General features: G+C 73.9%; 6 protein-coding genes across 6 annotated transcripts in view; 5 read left to right on the top strand and 1 right to left on the bottom strand.

The window, feature by feature from the left end:
* AURANDRAFT_61221 (hypothetical protein) overlaps positions 1-2,732 on the bottom strand; it is a gene marked incomplete at both ends in the record, with an annotated part of 7,927 nt that extends 5,195 nt beyond the window's left edge. Inside the window, 2 exons of the mRNA XM_009035142.1 lie at positions 196-1,379; positions 1,508-2,732. Of these exons, the coding sequence (XP_009033390.1) occupies positions 196-1,379; positions 1,508-2,732 (2,409 nt within the window). The remainder of the gene's footprint in view (positions 1-195; positions 1,380-1,507) is intronic.
* A 704-nt stretch (positions 2,733-3,436) lies between these two features.
* On the top strand, positions 3,437-3,913 carry AURANDRAFT_61222 (expressed protein; the record flags this gene model as incomplete). The annotated part of the gene is made up of 1 exon (XM_009034808.1): positions 3,437-3,913. One exon carries the CDS (start codon positions 3,437-3,439, stop codon positions 3,911-3,913), a length of 477 nt encoding a protein of 158 aa, XP_009033056.1.
* A 595-nt stretch (positions 3,914-4,508) lies between these two features.
* AURANDRAFT_5328 (hypothetical protein) lies at positions 4,509-5,123 on the top strand (the record flags this gene model as incomplete). Its single annotated transcript, XM_009034609.1, has 1 exon — positions 4,509-5,123. A coding segment is annotated over one exon (615 nt), but the record flags the coding sequence as incomplete, so codon positions are not given.
* An 8,577-nt stretch (positions 5,124-13,700) lies between these two features.
* AURANDRAFT_59828 (hypothetical protein) lies at positions 13,701-14,441 on the top strand (the record flags this gene model as incomplete). The annotated part of the gene is made up of 1 exon (XM_009034809.1): positions 13,701-14,441. A coding segment is annotated over one exon (728 nt), but the record flags the coding sequence as incomplete, so codon positions are not given.
* Positions 14,442-17,014: 2,573 nt separating this feature from the next.
* AURANDRAFT_61225 (hypothetical protein) lies at positions 17,015-19,138 on the top strand (the record flags this gene model as incomplete). Its single annotated transcript, XM_009034810.1, has 3 exons — positions 17,015-17,637; positions 17,939-18,887; positions 18,965-19,138. 3 exons carry the CDS (start codon positions 17,015-17,017, stop codon positions 19,136-19,138), a joined length of 1,746 nt encoding a protein of 581 aa, XP_009033058.1.
* Positions 19,139-20,182: 1,044 nt separating this feature from the next.
* Positions 20,183-24,924, top strand: part of AURANDRAFT_61226 (hypothetical protein) — a gene marked incomplete at both ends in the record, with an annotated part of 5,660 nt that continues 918 nt past the window's right edge. Inside the window, 3 exons of the mRNA XM_009034811.1 lie at positions 20,183-20,670; positions 22,870-23,339; positions 23,381-24,912. Of these exons, the coding sequence (XP_009033059.1) occupies positions 20,183-20,670; positions 22,870-23,339; positions 23,381-24,912 (2,490 nt within the window). The remainder of the gene's footprint in view (positions 20,671-22,869; positions 23,340-23,380; positions 24,913-24,924) is intronic.

The following is a 24,924-nucleotide window of genomic DNA, read 5'->3' on the forward strand; positions in this document are numbered from 1 at the left end:
ATTCAACGTCGCTTCAACGTGAGTCTTCCGCGCGCGCGCGTTCCGGAAAAAGCATCCACGCTTCGAGACCGTTCCGAGAGATGATCGCTCGTCCAAAAGTCAGCCGAAAAGAGTGAAAAAAGACCGAGAGAGGAGCCTTTGAAGTTGGGAATTTCGCTCTCTTTTCCTGCCCTGCGCGGCGCCCGCCGGGTCCACCTCCGCGACGACGACGCGGCCGTCGGCGTCGTCGAAGCGCAGGCCCGGGGGCGCCGCCAGCGTCGCGGCGACCGTCGCCGCCGGCCGCGCGAGGTAGGCCGCGGCCGCCGCGGGCAGCGCGAGGCCCCCCAAACCCGGGAGCGCGGCGTCCGCGGCCTCGTCGCGCGCGGCGGCCGCCGCGGCCACGAAGGCCGCGGCCCGCGGCCGGCCCCGGCGCCGCGACGGCCGCGCGAAGGCCGCCTCGCCGCCGTCGAGGAAGAGGGGCGCCGGCGCGTCGTCCGCGGCGTCGACGGTTTCCTCCGCTTCCCGCCGCGCGAGCGCGCGGAGCCGGCCCCAGGCCGCGCGCTCCGCGCTTTCCCCGACGTTTTCGCCGCCGGCGGAGAGGCGGTGGAGATCCGCGCGCAGGCCCGGCGCGAGGAAGGCGGCGACGTCGGCGTCGCGGCACGCGAGCGCGCCGCCGCCGCGGCCGACGTACGCCAACGCGTCGCCGCGCCATCTCCGGAAGTCGCCGTCGAGCGCGTCGACCCAGACCCGCAGCTCGCCGCGGCTCGGCGGGCCGTCGTCGTGCTTGGCGTGGCCCTGGCGCGACGCCGCCGTCCCCGGGCGGCTCGACCGGCCCGGCCGCGCGGCGCCCGCGCCGCGCGCGACCTCGCTCCGGGTCACCGCGAGGCCCCCGAAGAGCCAGTGGTCGCCGTCCTCCGCCGCGGGCGCGTGGTGGCCCCAGTCGTGGGCGTCGACGCCGGCGGCGCGGAAGCCCAGGCCCCGCGCCGCCGCGGCGCCGCAGTGCTCGTGGGCCGTGCGCTTGCGATTCCGCGCGTCGCGGTCCGCGAGAGCGCCGACGCGCCGCGCGGCGTCCGCGAGCGCCGCGGCGCCGCGCCGCAGGGACCGCGCGGACGCGCCGCCGCCGGCGAGCAGCGCCGCGGCGCCGGCGACGACGCGGCCCTCGCGCCGCCGCGTCGCGGCCCCGAGGAGCGCGAGCGCGGCCGCGGCGGCGTCGCCCGCTATGACCGCGGCGGCCGCGGCCTTGGCGCCGTCGGCCTCCGCCGCGGCGTCCGGCTCCGGCCCCCGCTCCACGCCCCGGAAGACGCGCGCGGCGTCGCTCGGGTCGAAGAAGACGCCGCCGAGGCAGGGCGCGCGCGGCGACCGCGCGAACGACGCCGGCGGCGCCGCGGGCCAGTCGCCGCCTGGGCAGCAAAAGGGTGATTCAACGTCGCTTCAACGTGAGTGTTCCGCGCGCGCGCGTTCCGGAAAAAGCATCCACGCTTCGAGACCGTTCCGCGAGATGATCGCTCGTCCAAAAATCAGCCAAAACGAGTGGAAAATGGCCGAGATCGGAGCCTTTGAAGTTGGGAATTTCGCTCTCTTTTGCTGCCCTGGTCGCCGCCGGGCCGGCGCGTGAAGTGGAGCGCGTAGACGCACTCGCAGCGCACGAGGCCCCGGCGCGTGCGCAGGAGGAGCGCGAGGCGCACGGGGTTCTTGGCGATGGCCGCGGCCTTGGCCGCCGTGGCGAAGAGGAGCGCGTCGCGGCGGTTCGTCAGCCGTCGGACGCGCCAGCGCCGCGCGGCGGCCGCGGCCGTCGCGGCCTGCTCCGCCGCCGCCGCGGCGGCCACCCGCGGCGAGCCGTCGTCCCAGGCGCGGTGCAGCGCGCCCGTCGCCGCCCCGAAGGCGGCGAGCGCGTCCGCGCCGCGCGTCGCCGCGACGCCGGACGTCTCGAGCGCGACGACGAGCGATTCGGCCGACCGCTCCGCGGCGAGCGCCTCGGACAGGACGACGTGGGCGAAGGCCTCCATGGCGACCTCGAGGTCCGGGCCGGCCACGAGCACGTCGACGCTTATGGCGATGGCCCGCAGGCGGCCGCGCTCGCCCGCGCCGAGGCCGTGGACCGCGCCGCCGCCGGCCGCGCACCGGTGGAGCGCCTCCGCGGCGCCGAGCGCGCCGCCGCGCGGGTTCAGCGTCGCGAGGGCGTGCTCCGCGTCGCCGCCGAACTCGCCCGTGACGGCGCCCCGCGCCTCGCCGTCGCGGTAGCGCCGCGCGCCGTTGGCCGCGACCGCGGACGGCGCGGACGGCGCGAAGATCTGCGCCGCGCCGTCGAAGCAGCGCGGCGCGGCCGCGAGCGCGGCCCGCGCGACGGCGACGTCCGCCGACTCCGTCTTGACGCCCTGCTTGGCCAGGGTCGCCCGCGCGGCCTCGGCGCCGCCCGACGGGTTGAGCGCGGCCTCGAGCGCCGCGACGGCGTCCCGGACCTCGCCGAGGCCCGCGGCGTCGACCGTCGCCAGGAGGGCCGCGTCGCCGTGGGCGACGCCGCCGGCGACGGGCCGCGCCGCGACGTCCGGCGCGGCGCCGTCCGTCTCCGGCGGCGGCTCCCGCGCCGCGGCCCGGTCGAGGGCGCGCGCCGTCGGGCCGTGGGACGCGGCGCCCTCGAACTGGTCGAGCACGTAGCGCAGGCAGCTCGTCGGCGCCGACGCCTCCGGCAGGCTCGCCAGGCTCTTGAGCACGACCTTGACGGCGCGCACGAGGCCCGACGGCGGCGGGTCCATGTGTTTCAAGGCTGCCCCAAGTTCAGCGTCCGAACTTCTTCACCTTCAACGGTGCTGCAGCGCTTTTTTTGCGTATCCATCAGCGGCCATAAAGCAGCGGCACGATGCGAAGGAGGCTCCTCTGCGCCGTCGCCCTCGCCGGGACGGCGTTCGCCGCCACGCCCATCGCGAAGCACATCACGCAGGTCGTCGACCCCGGGGCCGACGCCGTCGTCACGCTGCGCGGCTACGACACGGACGGCGACGTGCTGAGCGCCGACGTGTCGTCGCTGCCCGCGTCCGGCGTTTTGAGCCAGCTGAGCAAGGTCTTCTCCAAGTTCGGCTACGACCCCAAAAAGGGCAGCGCCGCCAAGGCCGGCGCCGCCGTGACGGGCAGCAACAACCGGCTCCACTACGCGCGGCCGACGTACGACGCCGAGTTCGCCACGGGCAAGTGGGCGACGTTCGGCTACACCGTGAGCGACGGGTCCGCCACGAGCCGCGAGGCGACGGTGACGCTCGTGCCGCCGTCCCTGAACCTCGTCGCGACGGCCTTCGACACGTCGAACGAGGCCTGGACCGTCGTCCGCAACGGCCCGGGGAACGCGGCCGCGGCGCACGACGCGTCGTCCTTCGGGTCCGCGCTGAACCGCTTCGTCATCGCGACGGACGAGCTCATCGCCAAGGACGGCGCCACGGGCCTCGAGACGAACGCGAGCCGCTGGATGTTCCAGTCGCCGCCCGCGTATTCGGGGAACCAGGGCGCGTCCTACAAGGGCAGCCTCGAGTTCACGCTCGGCGCGCTCGCGGGCGACCTGACGGTGCCCTCCATGGCCCACAACCTCGTCGAGATCGAGTGCGCCTACTGCGACGTCAACGAGGGCATCACGCTCGCGTTCCCGATGTGGAACGCGACGGCGTTCGACGGCGCGACGACGTCGTACTCCATCTCCCTGGACGAGGCCGCGGGCTGGATCAAGGACCCGAAAAACACGCTGCTCCAGTGGCCGACGCCGACGCAGTGCGAGATGATCGAGGTGCTGAGCGGCATCACGGCCATCCGCATCCTCGGCGACTTCACGGACTGGTACGAGTCCATCGCGCTCGACGCGGTCGCGCTCAAGGCGCCGGCCAGCGGCATCTCCGAGGTGCCCGTCTGCGCCCAGCGCACCCCCGACGCCTCCACCTGCACCTGCGCCTGATCCTGTCGCGTTGATAATCGCCATCTTTTGGAGGCGTGTTGTACTTCAATGCGGGCTTCAGCCATTTGCCGCGGCGCCGCAAGCTCGCGAGCAAGGTGTGCGCACGACTGCGACGCGCCGACGCGAGGCTGCAAGGCCCACTGCTGCGCAACGCGAGGCTGCAGCTGGACACGCACTACTGCATCTCCACCGCGCGTCCAGCGTCCCGCAACGATGCGCGTGAAAAATGGAGATGATGAGCACTCGATTCAATTATTGACGAAGCGCCGCGATGGTGATAGTAATTTCCCTAGCAACCGATCTCGATCCATTCGTCGGGCCATGAGAGATGGTTCGCAACATGAGCAACTCGCGTGACACGTCGCGCCCCGCAGGCATGGAGCGCGCGCTCGTGCTCGCCGCGCTGGCGCTGCCCGCCGCCGCGGTCGCGCTCCGGCTGTCGCGGTCGGGCTCCCGCGGCCCGCCGCGCGCGCTGTCGTCGCGCTACTGGCGCGAGGCGCGGACCGCCGTCGCGCTCGCGCGGCGCTGCGGCGCGGCCATGCTCCGCGCGAACCGCGCCGCGCGCGAGACCAAGTGGAAGGACGGCGACGGCGGCATCGACCCCTGCACGGCGACGGATTTGGCGAACGAGCGCCTCGTCGTCGAGGGACTCGCGCGCGCGTTCCCGGGCCACCGCGTCGTCGGCGAGGAGGCCTGCTCCGACGCGGGCGCCATCCCCGTCCTCGACGACGACGCCACGCCGACGTGGATCGTCGACCCGATCGACGGCACGCAGAACTTCGTGCACGGCCTGCCCTGCTCCTGCGTGTCCATCGGCCTCGCGGAGCGCGGCGTCCCCGTGCTCGGCGTCGTCTTCGACCCCTACCGCGACGAGCTCTGGGTCGCCGCGGCGGGCGAGGGCGCGTTCCTCAACGGCGCGCGGCTCGCGCCGCCGCCGGCCGTCGACCTCGCGGGCGGCGACCTGAGCTCCGCGACGGTGCTCACGGACCTCGGCTACGAGCGCGGGCCCGCGGCGGCGCCCCTCGCGCGGCTCTACGCGGCGCTCCTCGACGAGAAGGTCCGCGCGGTCCGCATCCTGGGGTCGACGGTGCTCTCGCTCTGCTACGTCGCGTCGGGCCGCGCGTCGTCGCTCGTCATCGGCCTCGTCGAGCGCGACTGCCCCAAGCCCTGGGACTGGTGCGCGGGGACGCTCGTCGCGCGCGAGGCGGGCTGCCACGTCGCCATGGTCGACGCGCGCCGCGCGCCGCCGGGCGACGCGTCCCGGCCGCCGACGTCCGGCGCGAGCTTCGACCTCCTCTCCCGGTCCTGCGTCTGCGCGAGCGACGACGGCCTCGCCGCCAAGCTCAAGCAAATGGCCAAGGCCGCCCAAGCCGGGGGATAAGCACCATGTTGTTGTCGCCGCGCCCATCTTGCCGTTCAAGTGCAGGGACAGTGAAGCCGCAGAGCTCGATTGGTCGGAGCGTCTGCTCGCGCCCCGCAGCTGTGCACGCCGTGCTCTGCGAGATGCCGCCGTCGCAGCATCGACCTGCGCCTGGCCAGACGCGGCAACCAGTAGTCCAGCGATCCGAGGCGGACCGCGACGCGGATCTGCTTGATGCGGTAGAAGAAAGCGAAGCAGCGGAATCGGACGCGCAGCGACTACTACCTCTAATGATGGCCGCGTCGCTTACCCGCCCTAATACGGTCCAGCGCGTGGGCTTCACGATGGACCATTCACAACGCTTCGCATCAAAAGGTATGTATGTCTGTGGTCACAATTCTTCTAGCATTTCAAGTTTCTTTTGTCGTCGCGAATGGGACGAGGAAAACCATGAGGTGATCCGCACTGGCGAAGTCATCTGGGTAGACTATGTCCTCGCGCGGCGCGGCCTCGCTGTAGAGCGCGCCCTCCAGCTCTCAGGTGCTGCGCTGAGGCCGCTGAATATACACGCAGGTCCGGACACAAGCAAAAACCCAAAATTTGACAAGTGCTTCGATGAACAAGGCCGAGAACTTTGGGGGCGGCATGCCCGCGTCCGTGTTTCGCGCGCTCCGCGCGCGCCGGGACGGCGTGCAGGACCGTGAGCGGCGCGTCTCGGCCGCGCGGCGCGTCGACGCCGCGCGGCGCGTCGACGCCGCGCGGCGCGTCGACGCCGCGCGGCGCGTCGACGCCGCGCGGCGCGTCGACGCCGCGCGGCTGCCTTTCCCTGTTTAAACCCCATTCTGAAACGGGTTCGAATCGCAGGTGCATCTACCTGCAAGAAATCTGGCCATTTCCTATGTACGAAGAACCGAAAAATTTGATAGAGCTTCGTCACATACACAGTCTAATGCACCCGAATGTCAAACTGTACTCTGACTTAACGCATGCCAACGACGACATCAATGACCTGGACCTTTTCGTCAAAGTGGCCGACACTTTAATTACGAAACTCGGACCCAGAACCGCCAAAGAGGTGATTGTGAGTTTCGCAAAAAGGCCAACGAGTGCTGCGCTTCTGGATATGCTACATTCTGCCGGACTGGATCAGGGAATCGACTTTCCAAATAAAACTCTGAAACTGGTACGTCCCGGTGCTCGGCCTTCAGGAGGAGACCGATTCACTCCCATGGGAACTTTGTATGCAAAACACATCTGCAAGTGCGCCGTGTATTACGCCCAGCTATGGCTGGGCGTGTACGAAATGCCCCGTCGTTTGGGAGGAGGGCGCCGCGGCTAGGTAGCTAATGGACCTCGCGCGAGAGAGTATGTCAAGCCGCCAGTTGAAAAGACCATGTTGTCTTCATGTTGACCATCAATCATAAGTTTTTGCCGATGCGGCCATCTTTTGCATAAGCAGCGCACGCAGAGCGCGCAGAGCACGCGTTGCGCAGGCTCTAACAGCTACACCTTGTGCAGCGGCAACCATGCCGTCGTCGGCGACCTGGTGGCTCGTCATCTACTCGACGACGGGCGCGCTGCAGCCGCTGCTCGTCGACGACCTGCGCCACAGAGGCCTGGCGCCGAAGCGGCTCCTCGGGCCCATGCTCGCCAACTGCGTGGGCATGGCGCTCGTCGCGCCCGCGCGCGAGGCCTTCGCGCCCGGCGGCGGCGGGTCCTGGGCCGGCGCCGCGCGCGGCGCGTGGCGGACCGTCGCCGTCGCCGTCGTCCTCGACTTTGGCAGCGCGACGCTCCTCTGCCTGGCGCTGCTAACCTGCGGCGCCGCGGCGTTCACGCTCGTCTACTCGTCCTGCGCGCTCATCGTCGCGTGCCTCGGGACCTGCGCGGGCGCGCGCCTCCGGCCCGAGCAGTGGGTCGCCGTCGTCCTCGCGACCGCGGGCATCGTGTCCTACGAGCTCGCCGGCAGCGACGGGAGCGCCGGGGGCTCGCGCGGCGGGCTCGCGCTCGCGCTCCTCGGGTCTCTGGGGCACAGCGCCATGTTCGTCTATGCCGAACACGCCCTGAAGGCCTGCGCGAAGGACGGGCTCACGCCGTTCCGCCTGTCGTCGCTCATGGGCGCGGCCGAGGCCGCGGCGCTCGCGGCGTACGTCGCGCTCGTCGTCGCGCGAAGCGGCGCGCCGGTCGACCCGCGGGCGGCGCTCGCCTACGCGCCGCTCGTTCTGGTCGACTGCGCGCACGCGCTGTCGTTTTTCGCGACGCTCGGCGACCGCGGCGCCGTGTCCGCGTCCATGCTCAAGGGCGTCCAGGTGCTGGTCGTCTTCGCCGCGTCGGCGGTGCTCTCCTGCGACCCGCCGGCGCGCGTCGCCGGCTGCGCGAGCCCCGCGAAGGCCGGCGCCGTCGCCGCCGTCGTCGCCGCGCTCGCGCTCTTCCACGGCCGCGACCCGCCGAAGCTCCACCGCGCCGATTCCCCGCCGGCGCCGCCGTCGCCGCCGCCGTCGCCGCCGTCGCGGCACGCTAAGGTGTGATTGTTGAACCTCGTAAGGCCTTCAACTTTGAGCCTTCCAAAGTTTCAAACTCAGCAGCTCGCTGGAATCCTTGCTGGGCAGCCCGTCGCTGGCTTCCAGATAATGTCGGTGATGGTCGAGGACTCGACGAGAATGCAGAATGGGGGCGTGGAGCTGGCGCCGACGACGCCCGTCGTCGACGAGGCGGCGACGGCGCCGCTCGTGGACAGCAAGGCCGTCGAGGTGCGCGACGGCGCCGGCGTGCGGGAGCCGCCCTCGGGCGTGCGCAAGGAGGACCTGCGGTCGGCGCTCGCCGCGGCGCCGGACGCCGCGTCGCAGAAGAAGATCCTCGTCGGCGTCATCGAGTCCATGGACAAGGACGGCGACGGCGTCATCGACAAGCAGGAGATCCTCGAGTTCGCGCGCGCGTACGCCGGGCACGTCGAGGCGGAGGCCGGCTACAAGTCGCAGGTCCGCGCGCTCGCCGTCGTCGGGACCGTCGTCTGCTGCCTCGTGCTCACGATCATTCTGGGGACCTGGGGCCTCACCTACGACGTCGTCAAGGACAACAACAGCGACCTCAAGGACATGATCAAGCAGTTCGAGGACGGGTCCGAGATCCTGCGGGACCGCGACACGGGGCTCGCCATCTCGACGAACGTCAACACCTTCGACGCGCCCCTCGCCTACCTCGCCTACGTGCCCGACGCCTAGGTGGCCAAGGTGTCGAGCGTCGAGGTCGTCGAGGCGGGCTACGCCGTCGACGGCGGCGCGAACGGCACGCGCTACGTCGACATGACGCACACGCTCCAGGTCGCGGCCGTCGCCCGCCCCGGCGGCGGCGCGTTCCCGGTGGTCGTGACGGCGACCACGGGCGCGACGGTGACCCTGAGCGGCCTCGAGGCCGGGACCTACGCCTCAAGCTCCGCGACGTTCGACTTCTCGCCCGTGTGCACGACGTGCTCCGCGACGTCCTTCGTCGAGGCCGACGACACGACGGCGGCCTACGACGCCATGCTCGACGACCTGGGCGTCGACAGCCTCGACCGGCGCCGGCGCCTCGACGAGTACTGCGACGACGCGCCGGACGGCGCGGACTACGCGGCCGCGTGCGTGCTCGCGGACGTCGGCGCGAGCTGCGCGGCGGCGTGCGGCGCCGCGGGCAAGACGTGCTCCGCGGACGGCATGGCGCTCTACGCGTCCGCGGACTGGTACGGCTCCGCGGACGGGCTCGCGGCCATGGTCGACGCGCTCGGCTTCGAGGATTGCTCCAATCAAGAACGGCGCGTGCTACCCCGTCGGCGCGGACAAGGACGACAGCCGCTACAAGTGCGACAAGGTCACGACGACGACCGACGCGTTCCGCGTCTGCTGCTGCGGCTCCGTCGTCACCGCCGCGCCCACGACCGACGACTCGCAGTAGGCACGGAAGCCCGATATCAACAAATCGGCGGGTAGACATTGAAGCAAACACTGAATTCCTCGGCGGGTAGACATTGAAGAAAACCCCTAAAAGCTCGTGTCCTTACTCCTCCGAAGCAGCCCCGAAGAGCATAATGCTGCTGGCGGGGCGCCCGGGATCGACCTAGATCCCCACCGCCCCGGATCGACCTCGATCCTCGCCGCCCGACGTCGACCGAGCGACGGCCGCGCTGGTGGGGTTGTGTCGAGGTCGACCGCCGCCATGGCGCAGCGGTACCACCCCGTGCCCGTGGAGATCCCGACGCTGCCGCCGGCGCCCGGCGGCGAGCAGGAGCTCGTCGCGTCGCCGCGGAGCCCCCTGTCGCCGGGCATGCGGCAGCGCTCGCCGCCGCCGCCGCCGCGGCGCGCGATCGGCGAGGCGCCCCAGTCCTACCCGAGCGAGCTCGCGGACGCGACGAGCAGCCCGAAGAAGCGGCCGACGCGGACGTTCAAGATCCGCGCGGGCCCGCCGCGCGTCGTCGGCGGCGTCAAGTGGCCCGCGGACGTGCAGAAGCGGCGCGTGTCGCCGAGCGTCTTCGACCTCGACACGGACGAGCTCGTGCGGCTCCACGAGGAGGCGGAGCGGCTCGTCGAGTTCCCCGCGACGGCGCGGAGCCTCGACCCGCACGGCGCCTGCAGCCGCGTCTGGCAGCTGCTCATGATCCCGGCGATGATCTTCTCGTCGCTCATGGCGCCCTTCGAGATCTTCTTCGAGCTCGACGAGGCCTGCGCGCTCGTCTGGCCGACCCTCGTCCTGGACGCGTACTTCTACTTCGACCTCGTCGTCAACTTCCACACGGGCTACTTCGACCACGACGCGCGGCGCTTCGTCACGGGCCGCTGGGACGTGGCCAGGGGCTACCTCCGGGGCTGGTTCGCCGTCGACTTTTTGGCGTCCGTGCCCAGGGACATGCTCTACGCGCACGTCGAGGGGCTCTACTTCAACCACTGCGGCCTGCCCATGCAGGACGACGACCAGAAGACGCTGCCCTTCGACCTGTCGCCCCTCGACTGCCTCCGCCTCCTCCGCGTCCTCCGCGTCTTCCGCCTCGGCCGCATCGTGTCCCGCCTCGACCTCCTCGGCATGCACTACAACACGGGGATCTACTAATACGCGTCCCGCCAGGCGCCGCCGCTCGGCGACCGGAGCTCGGGGCAGGCGCCCCGGTCGACGCACATGGACGCGAAGATGAACCGCGCGAAGAGGCTCTCCGCGGGCTTGCCGACGAAGCGGTCGCAGGAACCCATGAGGCTCCAGGCGACGAGCCACTGGAGCAGCTCCTCGCCGCCGACGTCCTCGCCCGTGGTCGGGTCGCGGAGGTAGTCGAGCGCGCAGGTCGGCGGCGCGCGGTACCGCGGCGCCGCGCCGTCCGCCGCGCGCGCGGCCGCCGCGCGCCGCGCCATCTTCACCGCGCGCGCGCAGCCGCCCTGGTGCTTCACGGCGCCGAGGCCCAGGCGGTTGATGCGCGCCGTGGACTGGAGGGGCCGGCCCGCGGGCACGGACACGACGGGCACGCCGTACCGCGCCGCCGCGGCCGGCGCGGCGTCCAGGATGTCGCGGTCGTCCGTCGTCAGCAGGACAACGTCGCCCGGGCCCGCGCGCGCGCCGACGGCCGCGCGCACGTAGTCGTCGAGCGTGAGGTTGAAGGACGCGTCGCGGGGCCGCGCCCGGAGCCAGACCTCCGTGAGCTTGTCGCCGTGGCGCACGTGGACGGCCGCGCACCGCGCGCGCGCGGCCCACGCGGGCGTCTCGGACACCCAGCGCCGCGACCGCGCGGCGACGGCCGCGCGCGTCCGCGCGTTCGGCCGCAGCGCGGTCACGAGCAGCGTCGCGAGGCTCGCGGCGCCGGCGTCGTAGAGCTCCCGCGCCATGCCCAGGCCCTCGCCGAACTGCGACCGCGCCGCCTCGAGCTCGGGGTCCGCGCGCCAGCACGACGACCCCGCGGGCGCGCGGTCGCGGCACCGCAGCGCCGCGCCCTCGACGTGGCGCGCCAGGCCCTTCTTCCCGCAGGGCTCGAGCAGCGCCGCCGCCGGGAACGGCGCCGCGCACGCCGTCGACGGCAGGAAGTAGCACCCGAGGCCCTCGCACGCCGCGTCGGACGCGTTGCCGTAGCCCCAGCCCCGCGGCACGACGGCCAGGCTCGGCGCGCGCCGACCGATGCTCGCCTCCAGCGCCCGCGCGAGGCCCATCATGTGCATGCCGAAGAAGCCGCCGCCGCCCGGGACGCTCGCGACGCGCACGCTCGCGCAGGGGCTCCCGTGGAGCGCGCAGTCGAGCAGGGCGAGGTAGCGGTCCCGCCGCGCGTCGGCCGGGAAACGCTCGAGCGTCGCGCCGTCCGGCGCCTCGCCGGCGACGCGCCAGCGCACGCGCGGCGCCAGGAACCGGTCGACGAGGGAGCCGAGACCGTCGCCGCCCGGCGGCGCGGCGACGCGGATCGCGTCGCAGCGCTCGGCCGCGGCCGCGAGCGACGCGAGCGTGTCCTGCGGCGTCGTCCACGGCACGTCGCAGGTTGCGTGCGCGCGCGCCGCGACGACGAGCGCGATGGGCAGCCCCCTCATGCCATCGTTTCCAAGGGTTCAACCACAGGTGCAAGTTACCCGTCGAGGAGCCGCGCGGCGAGGACGCGCCTCTTCCGCCGCCGCCGCTTGCGCTTGTCGCCGCCGTCGCCGCCGCGCACGCGCGTGTCGACGCCCGCGGCGGCGCAGCGGCGCTTGAGGTCGCCGTAGCTCAGGCCGTCGACGACGCGGCACCGCGCGGCGCGATCCGCGTCGAGGTCGTCCCCGAGTCGGCGGTCGCCCGCGGCGACGGCGGCGTCGACGGCGGCCTCGAGGCGGGCGACCTGGCCCTCGAGGAGGGGCGGCGGGCAGTCGAGGCGGTCCGCGGCGGCGACGAGGAGCGCGGCGGCGCCGTCGTCGGCGTCGCCGGCGCCGGCGTCGTCGGCGCCGGCGGCCGCGTCGTCGTCGCCTTCGTCGGCGCCGTCGTCGCCGTTGTCGCCGGCGTCGAGCGCGCGCGCGCGCGCGTCGAGCGCGTCGGCGAAGCGGTCGCCGGCGGCGCGCGACGGGTCCGTCGACGGCACGCGGTCCCGGAGCGCGTCGGCGACCAACGCCGCGTAGGCCGCGGGCGCGCGCGCGGCGCCGCCGAGCGCCCAGGGCACGGCCGGGGGCTCCGCGGCGCCGCGGAGCTCGCCCGGCGCGTAGTAGCGGCGCGCGGCGGCGACGAGGGCCGCGGCCGCGCGCGCGTCGCCCGCGGGACCGTCGTCGCCCGCGGCGCGCGCGAGGCGGAGGAGCCGCGCGGCTCCCGCCCCGAGCGCGTCCCGGAGCGGCCCGTCGGCGACGAGCGCGCGCGCCGCCGCCGCGAGGCCCGCGTCGTCGGCGAGCGGCGGCCAGGGCGCGCCGCCGGCGAAGCGGAGCTCCGCGGCGAGGAGGATCTCGCCGGGCGCCGGCGCGCGGTCCGGCGCGAAGAGCAGCGCGCCGCCGGGCCCGAGCCGCCGCCGCGCGTCGTCGCCGAGGCCCCGGCGCCAGCAGCCCAGGTAGGGGATCGCGCCGGCCCAGGCCCAGGCCGACAGGTCGCAGGCCGACAGGTCCACGGCGCCGCGGCGGCACGCGGCGTAGACGAGCGGCAGGACCGCCTCGACGCCGGCGCTCTCGCGCGCGTCCGCGTCGCGCGCGGCGCCGTCGACGCCGTCGTCCGGCGGCGGCGGCGGCGCGTCCGGGAGCCGCGGCGCGGGCCCCTGCTCGCCCCTCAGCCGCCGCCGCCGCTCGCGGCTCCGCGCGGCGTCGCGCGACGCGCTCGGGACCTTGCGCCTCTTCGCCGCGGGCGCGGCGCCGTCGCCGCGCCGCGCGGCGGCGGCGTAGGCGCGCCAGGCCTCGTCGACGGCGGCGACGCAGCCCTCGGCGACGCCGCAGTCGCGCACGAGCGCCCCGGCGACGGCGCGCGCGACGGCGCCGAGGCCGTCGAGGAGCGCGTCGAGCTCGGGCAGCGGCGGCCGCGCCTTCTTGTTCGCCGCGCCGCTCTTCCGGCCCGTCTTCTCCCGCCGCCGCAGGAGCCGCCCGCCGGACGTGTAGAGCGCCGCCTCCTCCTCCCAGGCGTCGAAGGCCGTGTTCTGGAACTCCTGCGACTCCATGCCGCAGTCGAGGCACACGGCGTAGCGGCCGTCGTGCTCCGTGTCGAAGCGCTTCGACCCGCAGCGCTCGCAGATCATCTCGCGGCGCTCCATCGTGTTTTTAGCTCGGTCGCGACCACGTGGTTTATGACGGCAGAGAACGGCGTCTCGCGCGCGGCGGCGCGCCCATGGCCTAGGCGCCTCTCCGGCGTCCGGCCCGGCAACGTTTTGGTTGCGGCCGACCGTGCCCAAAGCGACAAAAGCAAGCATGGGCAAGAGCTCGAAGCAAAAGAAGCGCCAGCAAAAGGCCGGGAAGAAGGAGCACCCGGTGGCGCAGAAGCCAAAGGCTTCGCCACCACCACCAGCGCACGCGTCCGCGCCGCAACCGGCGAAGAAGACGGCCCTCAGCGCGCTCCAGGAAAAGTTGCTGAAGAAGCTGTCCGGCGGGCGCTTCCGGCAGCTCAACGAGGACCTCTACACGTCGTCCGGCAGCGCGAACTTCGCGCGCTTCAGCGCGGACCCCGAGCTCGCCGACGCCTACCACCGGGGCTTCCGGGAGCAGGCGCGGGGCTGGCCCGAGAACCCGCTCGACGCGATCATCGCGGCGCTCGCGTCCGGCCCCCGGCGCGTCGTCGCCGACTTTGGCTGCGGCGACGCGCGCCTCGCGGCGGAGCTGAACGCGACGCACGAGGTCCACTCCTTCGACCTCGTCGCGACGGCCCCGGGCGTCGTCGCGTGCAACATCGAGCGCGTGCCGCTCGCGGCCGCGTCCGTGGACGTCGCCGTCTTCTGCCTCGCGCTCATGGGCCCGAGCCACTGGGCGTTCCTGCGGGAGGCGCACCGCGTGCTGCGGCCGGACGGCGAGCTCCGCGTCACGGAGGTCAAGAGCCGCTTCGACGACGCCAAGGGCGGCGTCGCGGGCTTCGTCGCGGGCGCCCGGGCCCTCGGCTTCGACGAGGTCCGGCGCGACGCCAAGAACAAGATGTTCGTCGCCTTCGTCTTCCGCAAGGCCGACCGAAAACCCGACGCCGCGAAGCTCGCGAAGGTCGGCTTCGCGTTCCGCGCGTGCCTCTACAAGAAGCGCTAAGGGCGGGTGACGTGGACCCTACTCGGCGCCGTAGGCGGCGTAGGCGCCGTAGGAGTCGAGGAGCTCCGACGCGGCCTGCTTCTTGGCCGGCGGCGCCTCCGCGGGGGCCGCCGCGGGCGCCGGCGCCGCGGGCTTCCGCTTCCGCTTCGGCGCGGGCGCGAGGGGCGCGGCCTCGACGTCGGCGCGCGTGCGCCAGCGCGCGTAGGCCTTGGCGATCTTGAGCAGGTCGCCGGCGTCGTCGCAGAGGTCGTTGGCGCAGGCCCGGTACTGCGCCCAGAGGTCGCCGCGGTCCGCGAGCGGCACCGCGCTGTCGTCCGCGAGCGCGGCCTCGTAGACGGCGGCGACGGCGCCGTAGACGTTGCCGTGCGTGTCGTCGGCGAGGCGGCTCGCCTCGACCTGGGCCTTGGCGTGCCAGAGCTGCGCGTTGCCCGGCGACGCGGCGACGGCCGCGTCGAGCTCCGCGCGCGCGCGGTCGAGGTCGCCCCGGACGACGCCGTGGTAGCGCGCCGCGTGGGCGCGGACGACGTCCGGCGACGCGCCGTCGGCGAGCGCGCGCGCGTAGACCGCGTCGACGCGGTCCGCGCCGCCCGCGCGGCGCTCGAAGTTCGCGAGGAGCAGCGCGCCCGCGGCCCGGGCCTCGGGCGTCGACGTCGCGGCGTAGACGGCCTCGTGGACGCTCCGCGCGTCGTCGGGCCGGCCCGCGGACTCGAGGAGCATGGCCAAAACGCCGAGGACGTCGGGCCGCCGCGGGAGGAACACCGTCGCCGCGCGCGTCGCGACGGCGAGCGCGTCCGTCGCGCCGCAGTGCGTGCGCGCCCAGGACACGTAGCGGATCCAGAACTCGGAGTAGAGCGCGCAGGGCACGAGGCAGCGCTCGAAGAGGCCCCGGACCTTGGCGACGTGCGCGGCCTCGTCGCCGCCCGCGGGCGGGTTCTGGGCCTCGAGCGTGAGGTAGTCGCGCCAGTTGTTGAGCTGGGCGTCGTCGAGAGGCTTGACGTGGAAGTACCAGCGGCGCACGCCCGCCTCGTAGTGCTGGCGCTGGAGCCGGCCGTTGATGAGGTCGTTCTTCACCTTCTCCGCCTCCGTGAGCAGCTGCTCCATCTGCCGCTGCTCCTGGAGCTCCTTCATGCCCGCGACGCGGCCGCTCGACGACGCCTCGATGTCCTCGGCGGCGGACGTGCCCGTCTTCTTCGCGACGTTGTAGCGCTCGAGGAGCTCGAGGCGCTCCGCGTCGGAGCAGATCTCGTTGCACCGGTAGGACTTGCAGAGCATCTTGAGCCGCTTCCAGAGCTCGTCCGTGCGGCCGCTCGTGTCCACGCGCAGCATGTTGCGGAACACGGTGCAGACGCTCTCCGGGTCGCCGCGGTCCGCCTCGAACTCCATGAACGCGTCCCACAACCCCGCGGCCGCGCTGTCGTGGCCGACCATCTCCGTCGCGCGGACGTAGGCCGCGCGCAGCTGGTCGCTCGCCTGGCCCGCCGTCGTCGCCTTGACGTGGGCCGTGTAGGCCTTCCAGAGCTCGACGCTCAGGGGCACGGCCTCGAGCGCGCGCGCGTAGACCTCCGCCGCGCCGCCGTCGGACGCGTCGACCGCGCCGGCCTCGCCGAGCTTCTGCTTCAGCTCGGCGTACTTGCACCAGTACCCGAAGCAGAGCGGGAACTTGGCCAGGAACGCCTCGAAGGTCGACGCGACGCGCTCGGGGTGCGCGACGGACGTCTCCTCGACGACGGCCAGCAACTTGCTCCAGGCGCCGAAGTCCGCGGCGTCCTCCTCGACCCGCGCGGCGAGCGCGTCGTAGTCCATGGCGGCGGCGGGAGAAGGGGCGCGGCGCGGGGCGCGGGCGCGGGTTCAGCGCGGCGACCTTGATCGACTCGCGGCGCCGGCAGCGAGTGCCGTGTCGGCGGAGGCCGATCTTGCCGTCGGCTTTCCGGAGCTTGCCCTACGGCATAGCTGATGGCAATTGCCTTTAGCCTCTTCGGCCGCCCCCGCACGGCGCTAGCGGTCAGCTGTGACGCCACTAAACGCTGAGAACGACGCCACTAAACGCTGAGAACGTACTGGCAGCCGCATCACTCGACGCACACGCAAAAACACGCAAAACACGCGATGAAGACCTTCCTCTTCCTCGGGCTCGGCCTCTGGCCGGTGCTGCGCTTCGTCCTGCACCTGTTCGACCGAAAGCTCGCGACGACGAAAAGGGTGGATCTGCGGCCCTTCGAGCGCGTCGTGCTGCCGCTCTGGCTCGAGACCTTCGCCCTCAACGAGAGCCGCGGCGAGTTCCGCTTCCGCCCGGCGCAGCAGTTCGGCTCGCTCTACGGCGTCGTCGACGCCGCGCACCTGCTCGCGTCCGTGGGCCGGCTGGGAGACCTGACGGACGCGCGGCGGGACGCGTGGAAGGCGGAGATCGACTCCTACCAGGTCGACGGCGGCGACTACGCCGTGTCGAGCGGCGCGCCCGGCTGGCAGCCCTGGCACTCGTCCGCGTCCGCCGCCGCGGCGCTCGCGCTCCTGGACCGGAGGCCCGGCGCGCCGACGGACCGCTGCCAACAGTTGGCCGCCGGCGGCGCCGAGGCCTGGCGCGCGGAGATGGACCCGCTCTACGACGACGCGTGCTACTCGGACAAGCTCGGCGGCAACAACATCCACCGGTGCGGCCAGCGCATCGGCTCGTGCGCCGCCATCCTCGGCTACGCGGACGCGTCGCAGCCCTTCCTCGCCTGGTGGCGGAACTGGCTCGTCGAGAAGACGGACGCGGCGACGGGCGTGCTCTGCCCCGCGCACATCCCGCGGATCCAGTGCGTCGGCGGCGCGATGCCGACGCGGGGCGTGGAACTCGGCTTCTCGAACGCGAGCCAGCCCTTCGCGCGCGAGGTCCTCGACCTGACGCTGGGCCTCCAGACGAGCCAGGGCGCCTGGTCCGACGGCGCGGCGGACCAGCTCGGCTCGCTCACGCTCGACGGCGTCGTCCAGATGACGCGCGCCGCGGCCCAGCTCGGCGGCGCCTACCGCTGGGACGACGCGCGCGCGGCCTGCCGCAGGACCCTCGAGCTGTCGGCGAAGCGGCTCAACGACGCGCGCTTCGTCATGGCCAACTTCGGCGCGACGTCGCACGACCTGCCGAACGTCGTCGCCGCCGCGGCCGAGTGCGCGCGCGCGTTCCCCGCGGACGTCAAGACGGACCGGCCCTGGACCTGCTGCGCGCGCTACGTGTGAATGTGTGTGTGTCTGTGTGTATTTATTGTGGCTGTTGGCTTGCGAGGGCGTCGCCGTCCGTTGCTTGCCGCTAACGCCGCACCGAGCCGCTAGACCGGAGCCAAGTCCGGAGAAGTCCGGAAGGCCTTCCGGAGCCGCGCAGATGAGCCGCGCCATCTGCGCCGCCTCATGGTGCACTTCACGATGCCGTGAAATCAGTCGAGGAACTCGCGAGCTCGGTCGAGCTGTGGATCCTGTGCGCCGGCCGCTGCGCTGCGCGTCCTGAGTCGAGCTGCGTGGATCCTGTGCCACCGGCAGTCCGCAGCCGCCCGCCATGCCGCCATCGCTGCTGCTGCTGCTGGCGACCGCCGCCGCCCTCACTGCGCCGACGTCCCGGCGCTGGACCTGGGCGCACAGCGGCGGCGGGCCCGTGGACATCCACTACACGGCCTGCGGCCCCGCCGACGCGCGCTCCTGCGTCGTCTTCGCGCCGGGCTTCGGCGCCGGCAGCTTCCAGTTCGAGGAAGTCGCGTCGCTCGTCGCGGACCGCGGGCACGCGGTCTACTGCATGGACTGGTTCGGGCAGGGCAAATCGTGGCCCGACGAGGCGCGCGCCGGCGCGCGCTTCGGCATCGAGAGCTGGGCGCGCCAATTGACGGACTTCCTCGCGTCGGAAGAGCTCGCGCGCCACGGCGCCGTCTTCGTCGCCGGCAACTCCGTCGGCGGGCTGACGGCGGCCGTCGCGGCGGCGCGCGGCGAGGCCCGCGTCGACGGCCTCGTGCTGCTGAACCCGACGCCGTTCTGGTCCTTCTGGGGGCCCGGCGGGTCGCCGTTCTGGGACGGCGCGCTCCCCGCGCCGGGGCCGCTCCGCGCGTTCGCCGCGGCGTGGTTCGACGCGCTCCGGAGCCCCGCCGTCGTGCGCTCGCTGCTGTCCGAGGTCTACGCGACGAAGGACGCCTGCGACGAGGCGCTCGCGGCGCAGATCTGCGACGCCGCGTCGCACCCCGTCGGGCCCGACGCCTTCGCGAGCATCCTCTTCAGCGGGCGGTCGCGGCTCGAGTTCGCCGACGCGCTCGAGGCGCTCGCGGGGCAGCGGGACCTGCGCCTCGCGCTCATCTACGGCAAGGAGGACCCCTGGATCCAGCCCGTCTGGGGCCAGCGCGCCGCGCGGCGCCTCGCGCGCGCCGGCGCCGCCTTCGACTACGTTGAGTGCTCGCCGAGCGGCCACTGCCCGCACCACGAGACGCCGCGCGCCGTCGACGCCAGCGTCCCGCGGCCGGGACGACTTTCGAGAGCTTCTGACCGGGAAAACGATGGAAAAATGGTCACCGACGCGCTTGGTAGGTCGACGCCGCCCTCGGCCACCTCCTCGGCGCCTGGACCGGGGAGGCTTCGCCGCCGCCGCTGCCGGCGGAGCCCGTCGTCGAGCGGGACGGGCGCCGCGTCTCCGTGGCCGCGTGCGACGGCGAGCCCCGGGGCCTCGTTGAGCGCGTCGCCGCGCTCGCGAGTAATATCTAGATGTTAGAGGCGGCGGGCTTTCGCGGCCGCGGCAGCTGCTGGAAGCAAGCTCGGGGCGAGGCGAAAGATCCACCGCTACGTCGCGCTCGCCTGCGGAAGGGAGGAGGGATGTTTCTTCCGAAGACCCACCGGGCGCGGCATGGGAAGAGCCTGCCCAGCTTGAAGGCGCAACTCCGCTGGTTGCGCCATGAAGCAATTTTCACTCTCGCAGAACACGTAATACCCAACTCGCGCACGGTGGAAGTGGCGCGGTAAGGCTCTAGCGTCTGCCCCGACTCTCTCGCCCGCGTCGCATCGGGACGCCGGGGACTCGCCGGAGCTCCGCGCGCGGCGGCGACGGGCCCGACGCGACGGCGGCGGCGGCCTGCGGGGGAGGGCGGTCGCCGTCGGCCGCGGCGGCGCGCGGCGGCGCGCGCGCGAGACGGTCCCTCACGGGGCAGGTCGTCTCCACCGTTGCTCTCGGATGTAAATTACCCATTTGAATGCGTTGCTCACCGGGGTATCGCGCGCGGGCGCGTCCGGACGCCGCGCGCGCACCCGGCCGCCGGAGCGGCGCCGCCGCGGGGCCTGCGCGGGGCGTCCGAGGTCGAAGGCGGAGCGGCGGCGCGCGCGGCGGCCGCGCGCGACGAGGGGCGGGGGACTCGGAAGAATCAGTATCTACACCACTGGGTTGAAGGGTCCATTCAGAGACTCTAGTCCAATAATTCTTCAGCTTTCTCGTCATCGTCCCGGGGGTGTGTGTGTCCTCGGTAAAGTTAACCAAGCACTGCTTTTGTCGACAGGGTGGATGTTCAGTCGGGTAAACAGTGGAGTCGTCATAGGACGGCGCGCGGCGCGGGAAGACACGGCGACGGACGCGGCGGACGCGCGGGCTGGGTTCGGCGGTGGCGCGCGAGGTCTTGCTGGGCGAGCAGCGACGCAGTGGCTGAAGAGCGAGTGATCGCTTCACTCGAGCGGCATCATCGTCCTGCCCGCCCCGGCCCCGGCGCCGGCGCGCCTGGACCTGGGGGCAGCCGCGGTGCGTCGACGCCGTGCACCGCCGCCATGCGGAGCGACAGCAGCATCGGGAACCACATCGAGGAGCTGGCCCTGCCCGAGCCCGGCTCGAGCTGCTGGCTCGCCTGCTGCCTCAGCGACTTCCAGGGCAGCGGGCGGACGCCCGCGGGCGAGGAGTGGAACCGCGCGCTGTCCCTGATCCCCATCAAGGACAAGGACACGGAGATCCTCTTCAGGTCCCGCATGGCGGCGCTGAAGCAGGCGGGCCTCGCGGAGAGCGAGGACGCCAAGGGGCGCACGCTCCTCTGGCACGCGGCGTACTACAACGACAGCGCCGCGGCGATCGTCATCACGAAGCTGCTCCCCCACACGCAGCTCATCCTCGAGCCCGACAACGTCTACGTCAAGAGCCCCCTCCAGCTCTCGAAGATGCACCGGAACCTCGACGTCTTCGACGTCTTCCGGGAGCACGTGAACCAGCGGGACCTCGACGAGCACTGGCACCACAAAAACGAGAAGGACACGCTGCTCGAGAGGTGAGGCCGCGGCATTCGTAACGCGGCCCGGGCGGCGCCTAGAGGGGCCGGCTCGCGAAGACGGCCTCCCGGACCTGGTGGGAGAGGTCGCGGTAGCTGTCCATGATCGCGCGGCGCTCGTTCATGTGGGCCTCGTGCTTGTCGCGCCACGCCTCCATGGCCGCGCGGTGGCCCTCCATGTTCGCCTGGTGCTCCATGAGCTTCGCGTGCCGCTCCTCGGGCGGGAGCTCGCGGAGCTTGCTCTTCGCGCGGTCGACGGCGTCGCGCGCGCGCGGCGCGAGCTCCTCGGGCAGGCCGAGCTCGTCGGGGTCGCGGTTCGCGAGCCGCTCGTCGCGCTCGCGGCGCATCTCCGCGACGCGCTCCTCGGGCGACATGTCGCGGAGCCTGTCGAGGCGCTCGCGCGACGCGGCCATCATCGCCTCGCGCTCCGCCTTGTCCATGGGCGGCCGGCGGTCCTTCGGCGGCCCCCGCCCCCGGGCCATGTCGAGCTCCAGGAGGTCCTCGGGCGCCAGCGACGCCTCGTCGTCGTCGCCGCCGGGGTGGAGGCCCTCGACGCGCGGCGGCCGCGGCGGCCTCACGTCCGCGTCGCTCGCGAGGAGCGCCGCCTCCCGCGCCTTGAGGTCGCCGATGGCCGCCGTCAGCTCCGACGTGTCCGCCTTGGCCTGGGCGGCCATGTCGAGCAGCCTGCGGCGGGGACGCGCGTACGGGTCTTCGGTCCGTCGGCTCCCGGGCGGACGCACCGATCGTATTTCTCGAGGCGCGCGGCCGGGCCGCCGTCGCGCCGCTCGTCGCCGCCCCGCGACCGCCCGCTCCGCTGCGACCGCGGCTTCTTCTTCTTCTGCGCGCCAGCGACCCCCAGCAGCGCGACGGCGACGAGCGCATATCTCATGCCTTCTCCCTGCTTGCCAAAGTTGGGGCAGCCTCCCGCGCCGTCGACGTCGCCCTTACGCCGCGCCGTCGCGCCCCCGCGAGGCGCCGAAGAGGTCGCGGGGCGCGGGCCCGCGGGGCCCGCGCGACGGCGCCGCGCCGACGCTCGCGAGGAAGAACGCGCGCGGCGGCGGCGGCGCCGCGCGGTCGCCGCCGGGGGCGTAGCCCGCGTGGGAGAAGAGGGGGCTCGACCGGGCCCAGTGGCCGTCGTCGGGGCTCGGCGGCGGCCCCGCCGACGCCGCGGACCGCGGCGCCGTCCGCGCGATCGCCGCGGCGGCGTCGTTGACGAGGTCGCGGCTCCGCGACGGCGCGCGCGCGCCGCCCCGGACGAGGGCGTCGACGTCGAGGTCGGGGACGGCGCCGTTGATGCAGTCGATCTCGCCCGCCGTCGAGTACAGCGACGGCGGCAGCAGGTCGATGACCGCGTCCTCGTCGAGCGGCGCCGGCGCGGGCGTCGCCGCGCGCGCGTCCCGCCGCGTGGACCGGCTCGGCGTCGCGGCGAGGATGCGCCGCTGCCGCCGCTGCGCCGTGCCGATGCGTTCGCCCGTGGCCGCGACGGTGATCTCGCCCGTGAGGCGCACGGCGTCCTCGATCTCCGCCGACGACGCCCGCAGCTCCGGGGGGAGGCTGTCCATGACGTGCTTCATCGACTCCGCCCGCTTCCGGATCATGCGCGACGACCCGCCGGCCCGGCGCATGGTGCCTCGAGCGGGGGGCGGCGGGCAGCGGCGCGGCGGTCGGAGGAATGCCGCGCTAAAGTGAGTTCAACAACCTACTTGTAAATGCATCGTTGAACATTTGTGTGCATCAAAAACGCGCGTAATACCAAGGGCAGGCCAAGACCGCAGCCAGCCGCCGGGGGTCGACCCAGCCAGCCAGCCAGGGACGTCCGGTCCACGAAACGACCCCTCGCTACAACCTCTACAACGCGCGCCTACGGCGCGCCGCGCCGTCCTGGGGCGGCTGCGGCGACCGGCTGGCCGCCGGCCACGCGCGTCGGCGCTCGCGCTTCCGTCACCCCCGGCGGCCACTCCGGGCGCCTAACTAGATTTTGACATGATTCCCGCGCGAAAATCGCAAGATTTGCACATGCAACGTCTACATTGAAGAAATGGGTGGCTCTCATTGGCCAGCCAGCCAGCCAGCCAACATCTACCTCACGGTCAGCCAAACCGGGTCCCGGCGGAGGGTTGTTATCGTGGACTGCCCTAGGTAATACCTCATCGAGAAGGCTGACGGCCCAGTGGCCTCGGAGCCAATGGGGCGCTTCAGCTTCTTCCCGTCGCGGCTGCGCGAGAGCGTCGCGAGCGCGCGCGACGACGGCGACGGCGGTGCCAAGGCCGAGGAGGTGCGCGCCGCGGACCGCGCGACGCGCGGCGCGGCGCCCGTCGTCGACGCCGTCGTCGCGTCGGCGCCCAAGGACGACGACGAGCTGTCGCCGGAGTGCGCGGACTGGGCCGCCGAGGTGCGGGACCGCGGCGGCTACGCGCCGGCGTCGCCCAAGGCCGCGGAGGCCCGGGCCGCGCTCCGGAGCCTGCGGGCGCGCGTGCGCGTGACCCTCAGCGTCGCGCCCGACGACCTCGCGGCCCTCGAGCAGCTCGTGGACCGGCTGCTCGAGGCGGCGCGGCGCCTCGCGTGCCGGCCGTCGCACTTCGCGCCCGCGCTCGCGAGCCTCGACGTCCTGGAGCGGTGCGCGGTGCTGGCGGGCGACGTGCTCCGGGGCGCGACGCGGCGTCCCGAACGTATGCTGGCCTCGCGCGGCGACGAACCATCGCACCGGTAGGCAAGAAGGCCATGGACGCGCGCGACGCCTGGCTCGCGCGCGTCGACGACCTGCGCAAGCAGGTCCGCGCGTCCGCGAAGCTGCGCGCGTCCGCGCGCGCGGCGCCGAGCGCGCTCCGGCTCTCGCTCGCGGCCGTCGACGCGCACCTGCGGGCCGCGAGCGACGACGCGCTCGCGCGGAGCGCGGGCCTGCGGGCCGGCGCGAAGATCCTGGGCGGGCTCGTCAAGTCCGTGGCGAAGATGTCGCTCGACGGCGACCTCGTCAGCGGCTGCTTCGACGCGGGCGCGCTCGCCGTCGACGCCGCGCGGACGCGCGCCGCGCGGGACCTCGCGCGGCGCCTCGAGGTCGTAGCGACGCTCCGGGGCGCGCTCGCGCGCGGCGGCGCGCCCGGGGACGTCCTCGAGGCGGCGTTTCGCGTCGACGGCGGCGCGACGCGCTGGGAGGTGCCCGCGGCGCTCGCGTGGCTCCTCGGCGACGTCGTCGAGGCCGCGGCCGCGCGCGCGGACGCCGCGGCGGGCGACGGCGACCGCGCCGCGGCGCTCGCGGTGGCCCGCGTCGCGCTCGAGGGCGACGGCGACGGCTTCGGGGGCCTCGCGGGCCTGCTCGCGCGCGGCGACGCGTCGCGTCTCGCCGAGGACGTCGACTCGGCCGCGCTGCGCCTCTCGCGGTGGGCCGAGGCGCTCGCGGGCGGCCAATCCTTCGAGGACTGGCTCGACGACGGCGCGGCGCTCGCCGCGGAGGCCTGCGACGCCGCCGTCGCGCGCGCCGCCGACGCGGCGTCGGCGGCGGCCGTGGACGGGCTCGCGCGGGCGTGGGCGCCCGGCGCGGCGGCGACGAGGAAGGCGCTCGAGGCGCTCGGGAAGGGGACGCTCGCGCCGCTCCGGGCGAACGCGGCCGCGGGGGCCCTGCGCGCGCCCGCGCCGCTCCTCGAGCGCGCGGCGGACGCGCTCGACGCCGCCGCGGGCCTCGACCCGGCCGCGGTCGTCGCCGGCGCGCTGGACCGCGTCCGGGACCTCGCGGTGGCCCGGCTCGACGCGGCCGTCGCCGACGCGGCCGCGCTCGCCGACGAGGCGGCCTACGGCGCGCTTCGGGGCGCGCTGGTGGAGGCGGCGGGCGCCGACGCCGCGCGGGCCGCGGCCGGGGCCTTCGTGCGGGCCGCGGGCGGCGCCGCGCGCGCGGCGGCGGCCGTCGCGGAGGTCTGCGGCGCGCTCCGGGCCGTCGCGGCGTCGTCGGTGCTCCGCGAGGCGGGCAAGCTCGGCTGCGGCGAGGTCGCGGCCGCCGTCGAGGCGTGCGTCGTCGCGCTGGAGGGGGCGGACGTCGCCGCGGCGCTCGCGGCGCGCGGCGCGGAGGTCGCGGAGGAGGCGCGGCGCCGCGGCGAGGCGCTCGCGCGCGGCGGCCCCGAGGCGGCCGCGGCCGCGGACGCCGTGCGCGCCGTCGCCCTGGACCTGCCGCTGCCGCTGGCGCCGCCCTGCGCCGTCGCGGACCTCGGCCCGCGGCTCAACGAGGCGGCCGTCGCCGCGCTCGCGGCCGCCGTCGACGGCGCC

This window comes from Aureococcus anophagefferens, assembly GCF_000186865.1.
Source record: "Aureococcus anophagefferens unplaced genomic scaffold AURANscaffold_2, whole genome shotgun sequence".
NCBI lineage: Eukaryota > Pelagophyceae > Pelagomonadales > Pelagomonadaceae > Aureococcus > Aureococcus anophagefferens.